Consider the following 22,388-nt stretch of genomic DNA (forward strand, 5'->3'; position numbering starts at 1 on the left):
TTACAAACAAACCCTTAAGAATCAGAACAGCTTAACCCAATGAATCCACGAAAAAAAAAAAAAAACAAACAAAAACAAACAAAGAACAAAGGGGAATACGGGCTTCCTATACACTTCTCATCAACAAGATTTAACAATCAGTGGAAAGGTTCACTCTCGTTAAAGAAAATTGGTAGGAAACAAGTTTCATAAATAGGGCAGTTTTGCTAGTTAGGGGCTCCCCTATTGTGCAATCAGTTCTTGGTCAATGAGCATCAACATTCATACTTATATATGCCGTTGCAAAAGGAATAATATATATAAAAAAAAAAAATTCCGCCTGCCTTCATTAGAGGAAAAAAAGTTACTCGACCCCAATCCAGACAAAAGACACCTGCTTTCCTATGGGGTCTCTTCTGAGGGCGAGTGCGCGAAGGGAGTTAAGGAAAGCACTGAAGATGCTGAACCCTCTCATTTTTCCAACTCTGGGGGCAGAGTCCTGGAGCGGAACTGGGCCGTAATTACACCGATTGCACTCTGCATCTTCAGAGATCTTGACAAAGCGAATTAATCGCTCCTCTCGACAGCCCCGGCGGCCGCAGCGACTACGGGGCGCCGAGGCGGCAGGCTGGGTCAGCTCGGGCCCGCGGCAGCTGCCGGGGCGAGTCAGCGCCGCTGCCCGGGAGCAGAGGGCGGCCGGAGCGCCGCGGGGCCCTCAGAGCACGGCGGCCTGTGCGCGGCAGTGGGCGATGTGGCGGTGCACGAAGTCCACGCGGGCCTGCAGGAGCTCGGCCTGGCGCTCGGAGAGGAAGCCCAGGCGCGCCCAGAGCGGCTCCCGCGCCCGGTACCGGCGGCGCAGCTCGGCGGCAGCGCTGCGGCGGCGGTGCAGCTCGGCCACCCGGCGGGCCGTGCCCTCGCGGAACACGCACACGGAGCGGAGCAGCGGCTCGTTGTAGGGGTCCCACATGGCGAGGAGGCGGTAGCCGTGCACCAGCCCCGCCTCGTTGTCCATGAAGACGAGCCCGCCGTCGGGGGCGCGGAGCAGGTTGCTGGTGGCGCGGCGCATCACCCGCGGGTCCCACTGCAGGCTGAAGAGGTTGCTGACCAGGCGGTCGAAGTTGGCCGTCAGGTAGTCGAAGAGGATCAGATCGCTCCACTGCACCAGCTCCACCAGCTGCGACGGCGGCAGCCCGACCAGCTCCTCCGCCGAGAGCGGCTGCAGCCGCCGGCCGGCGCCCGCCTCGGCGCCCCAGGGCGCGGGAGCCACCACGGCGGTGAGATTGTCCACCCAGCGGGTCAGGCTGACCACGGCGCCCTCGGCCCAGTGCGAGCCGCGCAGCTCCTCGCGCACCGGCTCCCACTGCCGCCCGCGGGCTTCCACCAGGGCGAGGGCCATGGGCGGCAGCCGCTCCTGCATGCCCAGCACCCCGGCCAGGTGATACGAGAGCGCCTCGCCCTGGATCTGCTCCGGGTTGATGCCGTAGCGGACGCAGGCGCGGCTCCCGTCCGACAGCCGCGCCAGCCGGTTGGAGCTGCGCCCGCAGCCGCCCCGCTCCAGCGAGGCCACGCGGGCTGCCCGGGCTGCCGACAGCCACGCCGCCGCCTCCTCCGCCGCGAAGCCCGGCGGCACCTGCTCCTCCAGCTCACGGCTCCAGAAGATGCCCCGCTCCACCGGAGAGGCGGTGTCGGCCGGCGGCTGCGAGTCGGTGGCAGCGAGCCGCTCGTCGCCGTCCCGCTCCTCCCGGTCCGTCGCCGCCGCCGGCACCGCCAGCAGCGTCCGCAAAGTTTTCTGCCCGCCGCCGCCGGACTCGCCCCGCGCCGCCGGGGAGCGCCCCCAGCTCCATCGCCCCGGGGGCTGCCCGGCGGGCGAACGCGGCTCCGGCAGCGCCGCCGCCTCCCGCCGCAGCAGCACCGTCCAGAGCCCCGGCAGGGCGCCCAGCAGCAGCAGCCCCAGCAGGGGCAGGGGGCCCGGCGCGGCCCGCCTCGCCCGCTTCATCCTCACGCCGCTTCACGCCGCTACCGCGGGACGCGGCGGCGGTGCAGCCCCGCCGCTCGGCCGCTCGGCGCGGCGCTGGAGCATGGCCGCGGGCCGGATCTGCCGCCCGAGGAGCGGCGGCGGGAGCGGGCGAACCGCGGCGGCTGCCCCACGCCGTGTGCGCCCGGCTCCGCCGGCGGCCGGCAGACACGGGCACCGCACCACGTGGGGGAGCCGGGGGGGCGCGCCCGGCCCGCCCCGTCTCCCGGCGTGGCCCTCCGCTTAAAACGGCGATGGCCCGGGCGGTGGGGGCGGCGGTCCCACACGCGGCGGAGAGCCCCGTCGAGGAGGCGGAAGGGTCGCGGATGGCGTGGGAGCCGCGCCGCTCGCCCGTCCGCGGGAAGGGAGAGCGCTGCGGCGCGGGCGCTCGGCCCGCCGGTCCCTCCTCGCCGCTGCAGGCAGCACAAAGAAGCCTCCACACCGAGGGAGGAAAGCGGGGAGGGGGAAGGGGAAGAGGAAGGCGGTGCGCACGCCGGCGGGGCCGCCCCCCGCGCCGGTGCACGGGCGGCCGCGGAGCCCCGGGCGCGGCCGCGACGCCTCCCGCCCGCGGCCGCACGGCGGGGTCGCGCCGCGGTCAGCGGCAGAGCGGCTCCCCCTCCGCTCCATCGCCCCTCACCCCCAGCCCCGCGCTCGGGGCCGCGGGCGGCCGAGAGCCGGCAGGTGGGTGGACAAAGGGATCGCTGCGAACGCGAGCACCGCGCCGTGCACACCCGGACGGACACCTGTCCGGCCCGGCAGCGGAACCGGACCCACCCGCACGCCGCTGCCTGACGCCGGGGCTCCCTGCCGGGCAGGGCCACCGGTGACCGTGGGCGAGGCGCGGTGGTGAGACCCCACTGAGCACCAGCTGTTCTCTCCTCTTCGGTGGGGACCCGCCTGCACGGAGGGCAGCGCCCTTCGCGTCCTTACACACCGGGGTGTGCGCGGTGGTCAAACACCAGGTGTGTCACGGAGTTTGAGGACCAGATCTTCCTGGCATTTTAACCCCGTCGAGGGGGGTTAACCCACCTTTCGGGATACCCTGCCCGAGGGAACGACAGCCAGCCTTTCAAGTTGTGTCCCTGAGAGGTGTTTAGAAGAGTAGCTGTTTCTCTATTCTCCATTTCAGTTCTTTTGCCTTCCCAAGGCAAAGAAGCTTAGCTCTCCTCTTTCTGTATTTTACTGGGGACCTCTCTGGGGAAGAACACGTTTGTGAGGCGAGCGAGATTAGACACCTCTCTGCTGCTATCATTGCCGTGGCTATCCTCCAAAGCAGTTATTGGAGTTGGATCAGCGTAGCAAAACCGCTGCACGCAGAATCTTAAATACTCCAAAACAAAAAAAAAAAAAAAAAAAAATCCCCCTTTCATCTCTTGAACTCTTTCTGCTCTCTTGAGGTACCACAACAGCTCCTAGTTTTTCAGCCCCACCCCAGTCTTCCACGTTGGATAGAATACCGTTTATTTTCTTTTAATACAGGAATTAGCGAATTATTTGTTTTTCAGATTTTTGTTAAAAAACATTCAAACTCTCCTAATACACTTTAACAACTCAGTTATACATACGCATACAACTCGCCCACCACAAAAAAACCCAAAAAAAACAACAACAACAACAACAAAAAAAAAGCAACAAAAAAAACCAAACAAAAACAAACCACCACAAACAAACAACGCAAAGAAAAGGGGGAAAAAAGGCAGAAGTTGAATTGGCTTTTTCCTTCTCTCCTGTCTCGTATTCCCGGGCGGAGCGCGGCGGGCGCCTCCCCGCCGCTCCGTGCGGCCGCGGCCGTGTCGCACCAGCACCTCCTGCCGCTCCCGGCTCCGCGCTGCAGCCGCTGGCGGCACCGGCGGCGCGGGTAATGATGATAATGAGAGATCCTCACCAGCCTGGCTCCCCTCAGAGGCAATACAAGCTGTCAAGCATTCCTCTTGCTACCCAGGAATTCGGGTCTCGTGCTGTTCCGACCCTGAAGCTTTATTGCCACATGACGCTTTTACACTTTCACCCGTTGGAGCCGCGCGAGCTGCACAGTGAACACCAGGCATGTGATTTGGAGCTGGTGATTGCTACGCTTCACAGTGGTCGATGAGAACAGTACCATTACTCTGAGCAGGAGGCTTTTATCCAATAGTATTTTTACCAAAGAAATGACACAGAATTGCCTCTGTTCTCTGCCACTGTCTAGCTCAAAATAGGTTTAAGAAAACTCCTAGCTTGCTGGAAAATTGTTGAAAGAAAATATATATATATATTCCATATGTAGATTAGACATGTGTTTTGCTTAAATGAATTTGTGTTTCTTTCAGGTGAGTTATGCTTCTAGTCAGCATCCAGCTCTGCCGGTGTCTGCACTGGGAATGCCACACGGAGAAGAACCATTGCCATGGATAAGGACACGAGATTTCCTGTTATTAAGGTGGACATAACCTCCAAGTTATGCATGACATTAATTTCAATTACAGTTTGCCTGTTGTAAGCTAGGCAATTAATCAACAGGCTATACTGTGACTACACCCTTAAATCAATAGTTGGGAAAACACCACTTCCCCCAGATACTCTGCCTCCTAACTGCACTCTTTGAAACAAATACAAGCCAGGGTTTAGCTGAGCCAGCCCTCTGGCTGATAATCCTGCTTACAAGCTGCAATATTTTTAAAACCAGACAATTGGTAGAGGGTTAAACATCAGCCAAGCTGTTCAATTTACAGCATGTTAAGCATTCCTGAAACTGTGATCACTGATATATTTGGGTCAATCAGATGTCTTGTTAGTGCTTTGCAGACATTGCAATGAGCGGCTCAGAGATAAAGGAGAAAGTCTCCAGGCTTCACAGCCCTGTACTGGGGAAGGGAGTGCTGGCCACTGTCCAGGCCCAGAATTCTAGCAAGAAGAAAGATAACAAGATAATTTCTGCCTTCCCCCATGTTGTTTCTTATATTAACTTGATTTTAGCTGCCTGGCAAAACTAGGCTCACAGAATACCTGACTGCTGGTGTTTCACATGGTTTTTAGTCCAGCAAAGGTTTTATTCCCCTCATTCCCCTCTTGGCAGCCCAGTACCCAGCATCTATGTGAAAAGGGGTAGCTGTTACTGCAGGCAGCGATTCCTCTCAATAAGGGCAGAAGAAACAGGAACTGAACAGAGACTTGAAGATTTCTCCCTTGCACTGAAAGTTATTTTGCATTCAAGGCAAATGCAAAATTCTAATGAGCTTTGATAGGATTAGGGTTGTGGGGAAGCAAATTGGGACTTTTCTGGACACTGTATCCTATGCTGGAGCTCAGTGGTCCTGCCTCTGCTAATAGTCTCTGCTGGGCAAGGAAGGCTGGCAAACCAGGCACAGAGCGAGTCTCTGTTGCACCAGAGCCCGAAACTGTGAGCACCTCCAAAGCACCCAGAGCTGTAGCAATGCTCTCCAGGGCAGCAGCTCCTCCATGGCTGGAGCTGCAGCTGACAGAGGGCATGCATCTGTAGCCGGCTGCAGGGAGGACTGTTCCAGCCATGAGCAGGCACCCTCTGGCTCAGGCAAGTTCTGGCCTGTGCTAACATTGCAGATCTTTGTGTGATACTCTCCCACAGCTCAAGGCTTCAGTACAACACCTCCACCCCCACATTTCAGAGGCATTGCATGGAAGTTATTTCCCAGCATAGACTTTTTTGGACTATCAAAATTAGTCAGTCCCCTCCAGTAATTCCCAGGCTCAGGAATTTTTTTCTCCCTTCACTGAGTACTGACAGACCCTTTCCATTCAACACTGGTTTTAGTGCATACCCAAAGCCACACCTAACACACATCAGTGCCAAGTTGCTGAGTCTGGTGACTGCCACATCAACTGCAGCAGGGCTGTGGGCTCCTTTCCTGGAGACTGCAGGGGGTGAGCCTGACCTATTGCTTCATGGGGATCTCTCTCACTAGCACAACACATGCAGCCCTTCATTTACTCTGAGCTGCAGTTCAGGATACCAGGGTGGGATGGGAATAGAATCCTTTTATTCTGCTCCAGCATGTTTTTTCTACATTTCACCCTCCTAAGTCTTTTTATACAGCTTGTTCCCACCTTAAGTACTTCTCCAGCTCTATCTGAACTCTTTCTTCTTTATCAGTCAGGTTACCAAACACCTCTATTTCTATCCAGCATTTCCTCAACTCTCCATGAATAGCTCGTTCCCACCCCTGTTTAGCACCTTTGGTTCCTGGCAGTGAGTTGGTGCCTGTGAGGGCCATTTTTAAAGGCACCGTTTGAGATCGCTGACAGGAGATGGCCACTGAGTACGTGGTACAGTGTGCCTCCACCTGTGGGACATGGGTCTGCTGTGAAAGCTGCTGCAAACAGGCTGGAGCAAAATGATGCCCCTGCTTCCCCAGCGCTGCACATTCCTGTCCCTCCACATTTCCTCTCTTTGTGTTTTGAGTCACTGGGTTAGGGTAAATGTGGGTATCAGGAGCTTCCATCAGGGCAGTATCGGTCCTCCCCACCCCAGTAACCTACACTGACTGATTTGCAGGGCTCCTTTTCTGCTGCTGATGGGCTCCTCCCCTTGCAGCCTCCCTGGTGCCAGCTTACTTGGTGGTGAGAGCACCTTGTTCTGCCCTTCTGTATTGTCTGAACCCATGGCTTCCTGGAGGAAAGGCAGCTCAGGCTCAGATCCTTTTGCCAGTGTAGCCTGTGTGTTTCAGTTCTTCCTGCTGCAAAAAAGTTACTTAGACTAGCTGGCTAGGGATGAAGAGTTGTGCCTGCAAAGCTACCTACTACAGGTGCAGGGTTACCTTCAAAACACTGCTACTGCCAATATTTTCTCCTGGGGAAAGGTGGTGAGTTTGGGATAAACTATATAGGCAACGAGTTAGTGTGCAAAAGTGTTATCTGCTTAGTGTCACTGTGGGTTATTCTCACACTAGGAGTGCTTGGTACAGACCTATCAGCGCTACAGCCGATGTATATGCCTGACTGGGTCTGTCAAGGTGGATTTGTATTTCTCAGCCTAAAAAATACATCCCTCATGATGAGATATTCTGACAACTGAAGGGCAGGATTTAGAGCTGGTTGTGACTGGGGGAGGGCTGAAGAAGTTAAGGTGCTCTGGATTTCATATTAGGGAGTTGTACGTTAGAGGTGTTACCCTGCAGGCATGTTGGCAAATTCTGCAAGTATTTACAAACTTGTCTCAGCCTGGAATAGAGAAATCTGGAAGCTTTTCTGTTGCTTTGACTCTGTAATTGATGTCACAGAAAAGCTCTCAGACATATGGGACTATATAAGGATTTGTTTTGTTTTGCTTTGTTTTATTTTGTTTAGTTTGTTTGTGGGCTTTTTTTTCAATCTGACATACCATGCAGAATATGAAGCTAGGCAATTTCTGTACATAGAAGGGAACCTATCTCCCCTGTGCTCTGGGACTCTCTGTTTTTAATATCAAAACAATAAATGAGTAAGTGCTTGAGCTCTAGTGCCTGCCTCTTGAAAGTATTCATAATATATGTCAGGTGCCTGATGATGCAAGGTCTTTTAGGGGATTTGTTCTCATCTCCATTAAAAGGGAACAGAAAAGATGGAAAGACATTTGTGTTATGCTCAGACTGACATTCTCAGGATCTCCATCAAGCAGACTCTGCAGAACTGTCATGAAAAAAACATATTGAAATGAGAGGTCAGCAGCATCCATTATACAAATACAACCCACCCTCTCCAGACAGCTGACGACTGAGCTGGGAGGATTTTTCATATGAGCAACATCAGGCATGATGGCCTTGCTTTTCATGGCTTGGGGGGAAATCCTTGGCTGATCTGAACTGGCAAAGCTGCACAGTGATGAGCTGCTCACTGAAACTTGCAGCATGCACGTTAGAACAGTTCTGGGAGGTCACCACTCACCCTCAAATACAGTCCATTCTGGAGGGAAACAGTAGCCATTTGTGTCCACAAAAAAACACAACTCTTTTTTAAGATCAGGGGGTAAAGAGGTTCAAGACTTCTTGAAGTGAAACTGCTGAGGTGATTTAGGGAGAAAAAAGGTAATTACCCTATTAGAGGATAAATAACACATTAGGTATTAGCCTCTGCTTTCAAGTAGGGTGTCCTGAAATCTAAGACCCCATGGCCTATTCATGTCAGTTATATCAATAATTTTTCTTCTCTCCTTCTTCTGGCTGCCAAAAGTTGTGAGTGAAGAATATTGCTCAATACAGCTCTATTACTCAATACAGTAATTCTAGGAACCTGCCCTGGTGTAGCAGAAGAGAACAGAAGAGAATTCCAAATTTGGTGTCTTTCCAGAAGAGAGGAGGTAAAACCACCTTGATAATAGCCCATAGACCTTCTTTCCTCCTGACTCCTCTTGCAAACCCATGAGATTTTATGTGGAGAAGTATGCATGGTTTGGAAAGATACTGTCTTTAGACAGAGAGTCTCCATCACCTTCTGGTAAGCTGTGCCAGGGTTGAATACCATCACTATCAAAAATATCATCACTTTAATGTCTTCTCCAGGCACTTAGCCCTGTGATGGGCCCAGTTGAAAACTGAAGTGGGCCAGACTTGACTAGAAAAATAAGGCCAAGCTAAAGGTAGAGTTACTATTGTCACAGAAAGGAAGGAAAAAAGGTCATAACATTCAGCTTCTACTGCAAAAATACAACCAGGACATTTCTCAAAATTTTCAGCAAGTCCTAAAAAAACTGCAGCTTTTCCACTGCCAGTGAAACTGTTCTAATTAGTCTTAAGGTAAAAAAACCCAGCTGTGCCAGTGGAAAGCCAGCTGTTCAGTTGTCTCTAAGTGAAGCAGAGAAAAGGACCAGCTTAAATAGCAAGTCGAGTTTCCAGACCCCTAATACCTTCCCTCTGATGTGTTGCCTGGAGAGGCAGCTGGGTTCTTTCCAAGGCCAGAGGACCCTCTTTGGCTGCCAAGAGTACTGAAGGGGGAAGGGACAGACAAAAGAAATGTAAGAATTCCCTGGACTTTTGCTTTTCTTCCCCCTCCCTGAAGGTGTCCTCTGCCCCTACACGCAGCTGTCAGGTGAGGCAGTGAGAAATGTGGAGCAGTGTCCCAGCCCCTCTCCTTTGGCCCTCAGGCCCTGCCAGAGGAAGTTTCTTACACTGTGCCTGCATGGTGCAGGGTTTCTCAGCCCTGCCTGCCTCTTACCCACACCAGGCATTGGAGGGAGCCTGGAGCTTGTCCACAGGGGCATCGCTGGCCTGACATCAGCATGTGCAGCATCCTGAAGGTTACAGGATAGAACCTCCAGGCACATATGAGGAGCAACTCTACTTCTGGGGACAGGTGCAATTCCATCTCAGGTGACAGCATGGTCTTGTGCCTCAGGCCACACTGAGGCTCCCTCCTTTCTCATGAGGGCTTTCCCTTTTCCACATTCTCTAGGGTTTTGTTTTATCCAATTTTAAGTGACTCAGATGATGAGATTTCCACTCCTCCACACTCTATCCAGCAGATGTCTCTGCTGGAAGCAATGACTGTGGCTACAATACCTGTTGTAATAGTTGTTCTACACATTCCCACTGCTGGGATCGAGTTATTGACTAACGCTCTAAGACTTCAAACAAGAATAAGGTCTACCTCTTATTGCTCTTCCATGTGGCAGTCAATGAAGTCAACACAATTCAGGGGGAATCAAAAGAGACTTCAGAGTCTTGGGACAGATAAGGGAATATGGAACAGAGGTTATCATCTCACATATCTTTCCAGCTGCAGCAGTGACTTTGGAAGAAAAAGATGTGCCCAGTTTATGAAATACATGGCTCTGGGGCTGGTGTCACCACCAAAATGTTGTTCCTGACAGGGGGATAGCCTACATAGCACCAGGCCTGCGGGCATCAGGTGGGATTCATTGTTCTCAAAGCAGGACGAGTGTCTTCACTCAGGAGCTAGTGGGGCTCATTGGCAGAGCTTTAAACTAGACTTGAAGAAGGAGAGGAATAATACCAGGCTGGCCTGTGACAAGCTGTGGGATGATACATCAAGGTTAGAGAGATGGGGACCTAGTGAGGGCCCTGAGCTGGTGGCTGAGACATCCTGGCTATGCTTGAAATCTGAGCAGTGCAGCTGACATGTCTGAGGGATGGGATGTATCCAGAGGGACCTGGACAAGCTCAGGGATTGGGCCAATGGGAACCTCATGAGGGTCAACAAAGCCAAGTACAAGCTGCTACACCTGGATCAGGGCAAACCCCAACATCAACCCAGGCTGGGGGATGAACAGATTGAGGAGTCCAAGAAGGACTTGGCTGTGCTGGTGGACGAGACCCTGCACATAAAAAGACATTTTCAGCTCAGAAATCCAATCATGTCCTGGGCTGCATCAAAAGCAGCGTGGCCAGCAGGTCTAGGGAGGTGATGCTGCCTCTCTACTCTTATGAGACCCCCACCTCGAGTGCTGTGTCCAGCTCTGGGGTCTTCATCACAGGAAACAACACAACACAACATGTGTTGGAGAGAGTCCTGAGGAGAGACATGAATATTATTAGCTCTCCTCCTATGAAGATGGGCTGAGACAATTGGGATTGTTCAGCCTGGAGAAGAGAAGGCTCTGGGGTGACCTTGCTGTGGCCCATGAGTAGCTGAAGGGGGCCTACAAGGAAAGTGGAGAGGGACTTTTTGCAAGGGCGGGTAGAGATAGGACAAGGGAAAAAGGCTTTAAACTGAGGGCAAGTAGGTTTAGGTTGGAAAAAAGAAATCGGTATTTTACTGTGAGGGTGGAGAGGCACAGGAAGAGGTTGCCCAAAGAAGCTGTGGCTGGCCCATTCCTGGAATTGTTCAAGGCTAGGTTGGATGTTATCTAGCTGCATTAACGATGCTCCCTGTCTGAGCTCAGGAGCCCAGGTTCCGTAATTAGCACACTTTCATGATTAGCCTAAATTAAGGCTCAAGTGGACTCAGGGGTTTGTGTCTCTGCAGCTTCAGTGATGGATACACCACTGCTCATTGTGCAGTGGGGATGTTCCTTGTCAGGACTCTTAGGATTGACAGGGTGTGAAGCAGAGATTGAAACACACACATACACATGTCTGAGTCATGAAGGCGACCCAGTTTTGAAGGTCCAAGCTCATGATTTTTCTGTGATTAGGGTTGGTGACATTGAGAATTTTCTCCATTGCACTCCCAACATCTTCTTGTGACCTATTTAAAATTCTAAGCATAATTAACATTCAATAAATATCTAATTGATTACATATTTGCTTATCTGGTATTTATTTAGCATTCTCTCAGAGAATAAATAAAAGGTCAGAAGCCAAAGTTATTGCATGTGATTTAAAAGGAACTCTGAAAGAACCCTTCTAATTTTCAGGACTACACTCAGGAACTCAATCTGCCCTATATCTAAGTGCCATGAGCATTTTTATATTCAATGAACGTTATTAAAAATACCATGATGCTTTTTTTGAATCAACATATATTTTACTTAAGAGAAATCCACAAACAGGAAAGCCTCTCAGTTAGTGCATAGCTTAACTGGTCCAAAGCAATACTTGGTGCCCCAGCTGCAAAGTCTGTGGCTGCCACTAAACAGTGCAGCAGGAAGAGTAACACTGCTGAGTGGCTGGAGTGCTGAGTGGCTGGACCTTTGGGCTGTAAAACTGTAAGATAAGGATAATTTATAGTTCTGCTGTAGCTAGGCTGTTTGTCTTGCATGTGTTCTGGTAGGATAAGCCTCCTCCGTCTCACTGGGGAAAGAGGTGCTCCTCGTCCTGCTCCAGAACCCTGAGGCAGGTTCAGGACTCCTGGCAGCCAATTTATGGGCAGTGTAAGAAGCTCCATGTCGTGCATACCGTGTGCTGCACAAAGTGTGTCTTTCATCAGGAACAATGAAATGCAAAAGCAGGGGTTTCTCCCTTAACCTTTCTTCCTTCTGATAGTTTGGCAAGACAGCGAATGTAGGTGTTCGTTTCTACAGCTGGCCCTGTGCATTTCCCCTCTGCGACAGCCGGTGAGACATTTAGCTAGCCAGTGCCTTGGTTTCTCCAGTTGCAGAATGGGATGATGTGATAATATCTAAAGAGGTCTTTGAGCTCTCTTTGAGAGCAAAAATTGCTGGTGGACACTCAACAAAGTCAATGCAGTAGAATTTTTTTGTTGCTATTACACTAAAATGTCACATGACTTCTGATTTATGTAGGTCTGTGTCCTTCTCACTGATCTCAAACTAAAGATTGGCAAAACCCTTAAGTTTTGAGGGATAAATGAATTTCACTATCTTCCAGCCCAGCTACAGTTCCTTCAGTTTTCATCCCTACCCAGTTCCCCATTTTATCCCATTTGAACTTCTCCAGTATGTGGGTGGAGAGGAAGAGCAGAACAGACATAACAGAGAGATTTTTTTTTTCCTCTGGGAAGCTGACCAACATTTTTGTTTTAATTTAGCCCAGTTTCCTTGCGAATGACTTTCTGCCTAGCTGTTGAACTTTCTGTAAACAGTTTAGTGAGAGTCATAAAACAAATCCCTCAAAGAAGAGAAAAATAAACATAGTCATGGGTTACTGAAGTGAACTCTCTTCTCTTCCTCCTGCTCTTTGTTAGGCATCACAGAGCTGTTTTTCAACTTAGTCACAAGAAAACCGACCAGGGAGATAAGAGAACACAGCACAAACAAACAAACGCATCATACAGAAAGTATACATATATATTTTTATATATATATTTATTTATTTTTTAAATTTATTTTTTAAGCTATGAGGTTGGTTTGTATACACATCTGAACTTCCACAGATATGGAGTGGCAGTAGAGATGTGGCTTAATGTAATCTGCCCCACAAGAAGTGGCAAGTTGGTGGTAGGGAGGAGCTGAGCTGGTACTGGGTGTTTCTGGGCTGGACAAGCAACGGCGTGGGCTCATGTGGTGTGTCAGCTCCCCTGTACAGATCACTAGGACCCATCTGTACCCCACCCTGCCTTCCAGTCCTTACCTTAAAATTGTCTTTAAGTTCGGCATTGGCATTTTGAAACTGCTGAGGTAAATACAGGCATTACAGGTCCCTTCACAAACTCTGTACCAGATGGTCTATTATTCTGGAACAGAACTACGTGTAAAGAAATACACTGCATTCCTCTAATTGCCTTTTTACATGGCTTCTCAAATTAGGCACCAACAAGGTTCAATTTGGCTTTGTAGGGGTTGCATCACTATGAACCTCCTCCACACTCTGTGCTGCAGTGTTATGCCGGTGTATGGACTGGCAACCTGAAGCAATTATCTCAAATTACTTTTGGTGCTCTCTCTCTGCCTGCTGGAACAAAGGACAAGGACAATCCTGTATAAAGACCTTGGACCTTCCTTCTGTATACCCTCTCATCAGGAGCTGCAGCACTCGGGAGCCCACACAAGAACTTTGAGAAGTTCCTGCCTCCTGCGGCCAAAACCAAAGAAAGCACAATATTTACTAGGTTAAATATGCAATGTGAGGATGATGCTCAGGCTCTGATTTAGACTACAGCTGTTATGGGCTCAGATGGGCTCATGTTATGAATTCTGCCCAGGAAACAAAATAATATTTAATGTACAACACCCATCTTACCTGCTTTATTATCTTCAAACATCAAAGTTGAATTTGCTCATGGTCATATGCTCTGAAATGTCAAAAGTTGCTTAGATGCTGAAAGTGTATCACTAAGAATCTCTACATAAATGCAAGTTATTCTGTGATTTGTTGTTTTTAGTAGGGCTTGACGGTCTGAATACCAACATAGCAGTAAACAGCTCAGCTCTCTCAAAACTTGTCTCTATGAGACTTTTCCCCCACTTTGGATGAGGATGTCCTGCATCCAAGTAAATTATGAAGATACTGAAGTGCACAGGGCCAAGGATGGAGCCCTGTGGAACCCCACTGGCGACCGGTCACCATCTGATGTCACCCCAGTTACTGTAACCCTTTGTACCCATCCTGTGAGCCAGCTGCTCACCCATCACATGATGTGTTTGTCCAGCTGTGTGCTGGACATTTGTGTTTGTGTCTGTCTCTGTGAGTGGGGAAGTCAAAACCGCACAATCAAATTCAGTCCTCATGATGACAGCTCTACAAATTGGGATGTCAGATTTGAGATGAAGTAGCAAAAACCTTCTGTGCACATGTGCGCGGGTCCAGAAGCCAAGGGGAGTCAAGTGCCAGCTGAGACATTTCTTGGAGCTCAGAGCCTTTGACATTCTGTATTCTTGGATGCAGCTGATGGGATACAGCTGACACAGGAGTGTAATTGGCAAAAAAAATTACATCATCTGGATCTGGATCTTTAAAATAAAACAGCAAAGATGAAATCAGCCTTTGCTCCAGAAAAGTTGGTACAAGTACCCTTCAGGCGGCCTTAGTACAAGAGTTGTGCTATTAAATTTCCAAAATATTTCTGTTGGTGGAAACTCAAACACTGAATTTAGCTTGTGTATTAACTTGGCTGGTGAGGGGGCAATTAGCTGGGCAATTAGACTGGCTGGCAAGGAGGTAGGGACAAAAAATCATTTTTAGCTTGTCATGTACAGAAGGGAGCTCAGGAAAGAGAAGAGAAATCCACAGCTGTCCCCTGCCCCTACCAGGGGTAAGTCAGCAGCCCAATGCTCATAAAAGCTTGAGCTGAGGATTTCCAATGTGCAGTTCCCATATGTGGTTGTACGTCTCTGATCTGTGTGAGAATCTGCCTATATGGATCCCTATTTAGGATCCTCTTTAGGATCTTTTCAAATCCTCATTAGGATCTTAGATGCAGCTTGAGCTTTTCCCCTCTCAAGCCATGGTTTGATTTTCACAATTGCGGTTCTGCTGTGCGGCACCAGACAATACTGCTTGAATGTGCATCTTGATTTTGCAAATGTTTTTACATTTCCCTTGGTTTTTATGTCAGGCTCTAATTTGACTTGCCCAGAAATGTGCACATTCTCTGATAGCCAGGGAACCTGGAAAAGGAGAAGATCCAGATCACCTTACCTGTCAGTCTTTACCAGCTACTAATGCTTCTGGTTGGTAGCTTAATAGTCTTCACTGTGGATCCTGGCAAAGCTAGAGAGACACAGTGATGGGAAATGTTCAGATAACAGGAATACCAGCTAGAGACCCTTTGTAAAGGTCAGGTATTGCCCACCATTCATTTGCCTGGGCTGGCTAGCAAATGAACCTCTAATTCCTGCTCTGCTGCAGAATGGTTTGTGCTACGCCAGCCTTATCAGCCTCTATGAAGAGTACCCGTAGGGAAGCCAAAACATTTGTCTGTGTTTTTTGAGAGCAGTGGCTCTTCACTGCTGCTGCAACAAGTTCCTGCATTGTTGCACAGTGCTCTGGTAGTGAGGCTTGGGGATTCCCACAGCTGATCATAATTTTTGCTTCCTTAACCATGACTTACCCAACTTCTCAGCCTTGCTTCAATTGTTAGCCCTCTTTTCTTTTGGACTCTCAAGACACTCCAAATGAGAAACTTTCACCCTGAGGATTTTGCTAGTTTCCCCTTTGCCAGAAACATTCCTCATGTGCAATGCTAAAAAGAAAAAGGAAAAAGACAAAAAGATACTGCTTCAAGAAGTGGTAATAAAAATAAATCACCACAGCGTGGCCAACAAGCTCTTTATTGAAATTCCTTTCTCTCAGGGGTTTTCCAGGGAAATATTTACCTAAAACCACAAAAAAACACAAGTGGGTAAAAACCAGGAAAATTGTTTGCATTTGGCACCAAACTTCTTATTTTAATCTCATGAAAAGTCTCAGGGCTGATCTTAGATTTTCCTTCTCCTTGAATTTCACGAGGGTCAAGAACAGAATTTGAAAGAAAAAGGTGTTAAAATTAAAAAAGACTGTATAAAATGTTCTGTTTGCAAAAAAAAAAAAAAAAAAAAAAAAAAAAAAAAAATCACACACAAAAAAACCTCCCTTGCAATTTAGTTTCATTTTCCCCATTTCTAAAATTATCTGCATTTTTAATGTAATTTCTCAATACATGGCTAGCATGTACTGCTGCTTCTGATATATTACAATATGACATAATACTGTAGCTAATTAAGCTACTTAAGAATGTTTTCTTATTTTAATGCAATTTAGTGAAATGTAAAATGTTTATAATTAGCAGTAGCGGTTACTTAGAGCTAGTTAAAACTTAATGCTATATTCCCCAGAGTACTCTATCTGTATTCTGTTACACTGTAACATACTGACACATTGTACGGCCTAAATAATTTGAGTGCCAGGGTGAGTCAACAGCAGCATTTTGCAGAAAGCAATGCTGATAATGCTGTGAGAAATTGCTTAATATTACTGGTACTTTGTGCTTAGCTCAGATCTTCCATCCCTGTACCAGCAGACACTTTACTAAGACAATTAAATATCCATTCACTACTTCTTTTTTGATAGACAACCAGAGGCACAGACCTGAGGCAAGCATCTCCCACCCCAAAAATCACCCTGACAAAAGCATAAGGATTGCTGCTGTGCCAGAGGATGGCGAAGGTCTCATCCTCTCCCTGTCCTTGAAAGGACAGGTAGACCTAGAGAAATTAGATGAGATGTGCAGAGATCTGTTTGCTTCTTCTTCATTTCTCTTATTCTCCCTCAGCTGTGCTGCTATTCCTAGACACGGGACCTAAATCTGAGCCACAGGCATTTACATGGCTTGATATTTTTATAGCATCAAAAATGAGTTTCCCTTTAGCCAAAAGTGGCTGGAATCCCAGGTCTGGAATTGTGCTGATGGGGTAATGTCTGGAAGGGAAAAAAAAAAAAAAAAAAAAGGAAATCTCAAACATGGAAACACTAAACGCTATGGCAACAAGGGAAGCAACAAAAGGGGCTTAAAGACACAGGCTCAGCATTAATTTAAGCAGTGAGAATTAGAGAGAGGGAAATATCAGCCTTTTATAATACTGTGTTTTATCTCAAGTGAGAAGGTAGGATCCTACGCCCAACAGAAAGGTGTATCTGCTGGAGGGAGACAGGCAGCATCCTGCTGCAGGCTGCTGGCTTTCATGAGAATCCCTTCTGGCCACTCAGCTGACATTACATGTGAGTTCTTCTCACATTATCCTTTTTTCCTGAGCCCTCTTTCCAGTCATGTGCTGTAAATACAAAGGAGGGAGCATATCTCTGTGATTTGTTAATCCAGTGATAGGAGTTGGCTGTGCTGCTGCTGTTGCCAAACCATCTGCTCTTGAGTCACGGAGAGATTCCTCCCCTCCCTGAAGAGCAGAAATTTTTCTCCAGTGACATCTGACTTGCTCTGTGCTAATTGACAACTCTGTTGAAAATGATGTATCTGTTCAGGATGTTCTGGGGTTTGTTCCAGTTTATTCTGGCCATAGTGACGACACTTCACAGGTCTCCCTTCAACCCCTAAATCCCTGGCAAGCAGCTATTTTCCATACATAAACCTCCTGAGCTCTATCCAGAGTAACCCAAAGGAGGTTTCTCTCGTTTCTTTTATTTCCTTTCCTGAATCTCTAACCACCATGCCACAGTACTTTCCAGTAAACATCTGGAGAGGAGAGACAAGAAAAAAAGTAGTCTGAATTTGCTCAGTGAAAGGCAGGGGCTTTTGAAGTCGGGACAGAGGCTTTAGCTCAGCAGATTTGAATTTATTGTGTTTGCACTTCTGCCACAAAACTCCCTTGAGATCCTTGACAAGACATCCCCTTTCATTATGCCTTCAAGCTCTGAAGTGTGTATGTTTGAGAGACCATAACCCATCTGGGTACGGATTCTCTCCCTGTGCATGCACAGCATCTGCCATAATGAGGCTTCATCTGGTGAAGCTACTTCCATATAATCACTGGGTCAACTCGTGTAAAGTATTGCCAGGCTATTCCCTTGCAGCACATTGCATTGCAAAGCTCAGCACCTGGATTTCCAGGCTCCTGTAGCTGCTATCTCCTAATGATGTATGTACAATAAGTTGGAAGTCATCTTTGTGAAAAAGACATATTTTCTTATTAAAAATGGATCAGGTTTAACTGGTTTTTAATTTAAAAAAAATGACATCACAAGACCACTTCTCAGCATTCAATGGCAATAACACCAGAATCTCAGGCAAGTGACTACCTATCTGTTTCTTATTCAGCTGCTCTGAGCATCTCTTTCCCAGACTGGAATTTTCTCCTCCTGTAAGGTGATATTGCATTTCCCCACTGCCCTTGCCCTCACCACAAGGCTCTTGCTGTAAAACTGTCCCAGGCTGTGAGGATTCTTAAGGAGGAGACATATGGCCTAGACATCTGCTGCTCTGAGGACAGGACAGGCTACTCCCACACACCAAGGCTGCTGTGAGCCGCAGTGTGTGTGATGTGAGCTGTGCCTGCATGCACATATAAGAGGTGTGTGTAGCTCACTGCTCAGAGCACTGACTGCTCTGCAGCAAAGCAATGGCACTCACAGCAAACCTGCCCTCTCCAGTGATGCTGTTCCGGTGTCCAGGCTGCTCAGGGTTTGGAGAAAACATGCCAGGCTGGCAAGAGGGGATGAAGAGTAGCAGCAACAGTAGAGGGAGAAGATGCAATTTCGTGAGTGTTAATTCCTCCCTCAGAAGATCAGACTGAGGAAACAACCCTTACCTTCAGCATGTTTCCCAGGGCAGGCTAAACACGTGGGACAGGAATAGGACAGTGGTTATTTCTCTCCTAGGACCTACCATTTGATCTTAGACTAGTTCCTTCATTACTTGCTCTAAAAGTTCCCTTTTGCTATGACGGGATAAGAATGCCCTCCTTTGTGAGGTCTTTTGAAGGAAAAAAATCATACCGAAGTTACTAATTATTAGTTTTATCAGCATCATAGCTATCTTCCTCTTGAATGAAGCCTCTCATTTGTACAAAAGACATCATTGTTGAGTGTCTCTCCACGGTGTCACATGGAAATATACCTGCTTTCATTGTACAGAAGGAGAGTTGTGTTCCTTCATTCAAGGACCCAGTAAACTTTTCAGTGTGTGTCCTGGCAAGGCATCATGAGGAGAGGGTAAAAGAGTAAATGAGAACAATGACAACCTTCTCCTTTGGCTTCTGTCTCGGTGGATTTCTGTTCCTTCAGCTTCAGCAATTTCCAAGTTAAAAAAAAAAAAAAAAAAGGGCAAGAAAAGCAGTTTATGTTTTTCATTATTACATCCAAATTTCCTCAGAATTGGGGCCAGGTACCTTCCAGACAAAGGGATCCTTTTAACCAAAGTTCTCAAGTGTGTAACCCTCATTCTATGCAATGTTTCAGCTGGGCACATTTCACACAGCTTTGTTCGGGACCAGGGCTCTCATGTTACAGCAGCTTTTAGAGGACAACACAGAGCAGTGTTTTCACCCTCACCCTCTGCCTATTTTGTGCACAAATGAACAGCTTCCGTCTGTGATAAACTCTGGTTCAGTGCTGCTCAGGGAGCACTGGGGATCCCTGTGGCACTGTCTCCTGAGGCAGCCCTGGTACATTTTGCATGGAGGTAGAACCCAAGATTTTTGAAATAACGGTGGGATCAGACGTATTATTGTTCAGATGAACGTCTTTTGAAGGAGGAAAAACTTTTGGTTTTCACTACACCAGCTGTGTGCCTCTTGCATATGGAAAGCAGCCTACAGATCCAGAGCAGGAGAAACCAGAAAACTGTTAGAATGATAGGATTATTTAGGTTGTAAAAGATCGAGTCCAACAGAAAACTACCAGTGACAACTCCACCATTAAGCCATGTCCCTAAGCACCTTGTCTACACACCTTCTAAATACCTCCATGGTGAACTTAACCACAGCTTTTCCCAGCTTTCGGAGATGATACCAAGGCAGGAACACATAAGTCCATATCTTTGCTTTGCATTCTTCTATCTATAGAGGACACCTGAAAGTGTTTGCATTTTACAGATATTCTCAGAGAACTTTTCAGCAGATACCCTTGCACATGAAAAATTCAGATTTTGTCTCTACTCTTTTTCCTGATAAACCCTCTGGACAGCTTACTAACTAATAAGAATATGATATCTATGATAAAGGCATGGCACAAATAACTTAGAGAAAAAGTAAATAATATCTCGCCTGTTTAAAATTCTGGCTTTTGTTAGTACATGTTTAATGCAACACTGCTATAGACAGCTGGAGGAAAAAAAGTCAGTTCACTGAAGACTCACGTCAGTCTGCTCTGTACAGTCAGTAACACAGCTATCCTTGCATTTCCACAAGGAAAAGCAGATCTAATAAGTCTTGACCTTTCTGATGCTTGAAAAGTTAAGAAGAAGAAGAGAATGGAAGTTTTTCAGGAGGGAGAAATGTCCCACTTTTCAAGCCTTTTTCTTATTTGTCTCTGAAAGGAACAAGGACAGCAAAGACTCATCCTGCACTTCCTTTTGCCATTTCTCCTTTCTGCTCCTCCTTATATCTCAGCAAAGGTCAGAAAGGAGTCTCAAGTCAAGGCAGAAGTTTCTGGCTGGAGAGTCACCAAGTCACAGGCAGCCCAGCAGTGCGTCTCACCCTCAGCCTTGAGAAGCCCACCTTGCAGCTCATCCTGGGCTTGAAATATCTCAAAATACTTAAAATAATGGAATAAAAACAAAACAGCAATTGCCCAGACAGCAGGGTTTCCTGGGAGAAATGAAAGTCCTGAACAAAGGCACATCATCCAAACAAACATTTCTACCAATTGCTTTGCTTATCTTGTACAAAAATGACACAAAGGGACAGAGCTTTATAAAATGGTGCCTTATGGTGTTTAAGCAAGGGTAGGAAGCGGTCAGACATCTGCCCTACAGCCTGCAGAAATTGGCAGTATTGCGGAGAATTAAATTAGGGAATACAAGAAAGAGAAGATGCCTTCTGCTCGAACAGGCAGAATCCAGCAGATTTTATCCACAGTTCTGTTAAAGAGTGGCACAGAAAACCCAAACACTTCATCTAGGTTTCTTAAGCCAAGCTTTTCACCTGTTTGTATTTGTTTTTTCCAGATTCCTCACTTGGCCTCCAAAGATTTGACCACCAGAAACATGGTCACTGACAGCAGTAATGGAAGCCAATGGGAGTCTGCCCTGGTGCTCTTAGAAGAAACAACAGAATTTAAAAGCAAACAAAAGAAGAAACAAACAAACAAACAAACAAAAAGTCTAAGCATCTAATTTTGGACCATGTTGACAAATACACTTGTGAACTTAATCTGTCAGCCCATCTGTCTCAGCCCCTCAAGTAAAAAATGAGATATAGTCATCATCTCCTTGCTCAGAGCTGTGAGAAAGCATTCATTACTGCTATGAGGCGTGAGAGTAGGATACTTACTTGAGTGTAAGAAGAAAGATATTCACAGTCAACACTACTGAATCTTCAATTGCCATAAAGTGTTTAATTCCTTTTGTGTCTTCTTTCAGTCAGAATCAAGTCAGGAGACGTATGGGGTTATCTCACAGAGATGTTACTATCAAGCACACTTGTTAAGGTACAGATTACTGTGATGTGTGGGCTTCAGTGTAAGGTCATGAGTGCAAAGTTATGCACATTTATGGCTGAGAGAGGATGTGGAAGGAAGCACAGTACATGAGCAAGCAGTCAGAGAAGAATGGGAAATAACACCTGGTACGATGCAGGGAAAGTCAAAGAACCCCTATTTTAACAAAGAATTATCAAGGTTTTGTCTGGATAGAAAAGAAACAAATGGATTTCAGGGAGAGGGATCAGACCTGCCTGCTTGAGGTAATCTGCCTAGCTGGCCCCTCCTGTGGGTTAAATCTGAGGGGAAAGGCAAATGGACAGGACTACCCCTGCCAGGTGGCCATGGGGAAAGGCTGAAATGAACTGCAGAGAGAAAGATCTGTAGGAAGGAGTTCCTCCCTAATGAATCTCAAATTATTTTTCTTTCCATAGTTTCAGCTTTGCCCTTCATAAATTTTGAAACAATATTATCTATTTTGGATTTAATGAAAAAATGCATTTATTTGTAAGTGATTTTATTGTGGATTGAATTAAGACCAGTTTAGGGGAAAAAGGGACTTTTCACCCAAGGCTGTGCCAGTGTATGAAGTGGGTTGCTAGGACGCTTCACTGGGCTCCCTTGCTCCCGACACATTCTCCATACTGTGCCCCCAGAGGATCCATCCAAGCCAGGTCATAGAAAGGAAATAGCTCTTGTAATACCAAGTTCCACAGCTGGGAAAACTGACAAGCTTCTGGGCTCCTTTATGCTTCTGTGCTTAAAAGCTTGTCTGTTTTTCCGTCTATATCACTTGGCGTGATCAATAATTTTCCTTCACCTGTGAAGAGTGCCATAGCATTAGCCATGAAATTTTGATCATGTATTTTCCATCTATTACAGAGGGAAAAGAGGCTGAGTTAGGAAAGAAAAAGCAAAGGATAAGGAAAAGAAAACAACAGCTAATCCCTTATGTCAGGAATAACCACACTTCTGGAGACATCTAAAAACTTTTTAAACCTCACATTTGATAGGCCAATTTAAACCAGATTATGATCTCG

The 22,388-nt window shown here is 47.5% G+C and overlaps 1 protein-coding gene across 1 annotated transcript; it reads right to left on the reverse strand.

The window, feature by feature from the left end:
- Positions 1-629: 629 nt before the first annotated feature.
- On the reverse strand, positions 630-1,975 carry FJX1 (four-jointed box kinase 1). Its single transcript, XM_040067768.1, has one exon. The coding sequence runs from the start codon at positions 1,973-1,975 to the stop codon at positions 695-697; it is 1,281 nt and encodes a 426-aa protein (XP_039923702.1). The 3' UTR covers positions 630-694.
- Between the last annotated feature and the right edge of the window lie 20,413 nt (positions 1,976-22,388).

The sequence above is a fragment of the Hirundo rustica genome, chromosome 6 (genome assembly GCF_015227805.2).
Source record: "Hirundo rustica isolate bHirRus1 chromosome 6, bHirRus1.pri.v3, whole genome shotgun sequence".
In the NCBI taxonomy this organism is placed as follows: Eukaryota; Metazoa; Chordata; class Aves; order Passeriformes; family Hirundinidae; genus Hirundo; species Hirundo rustica.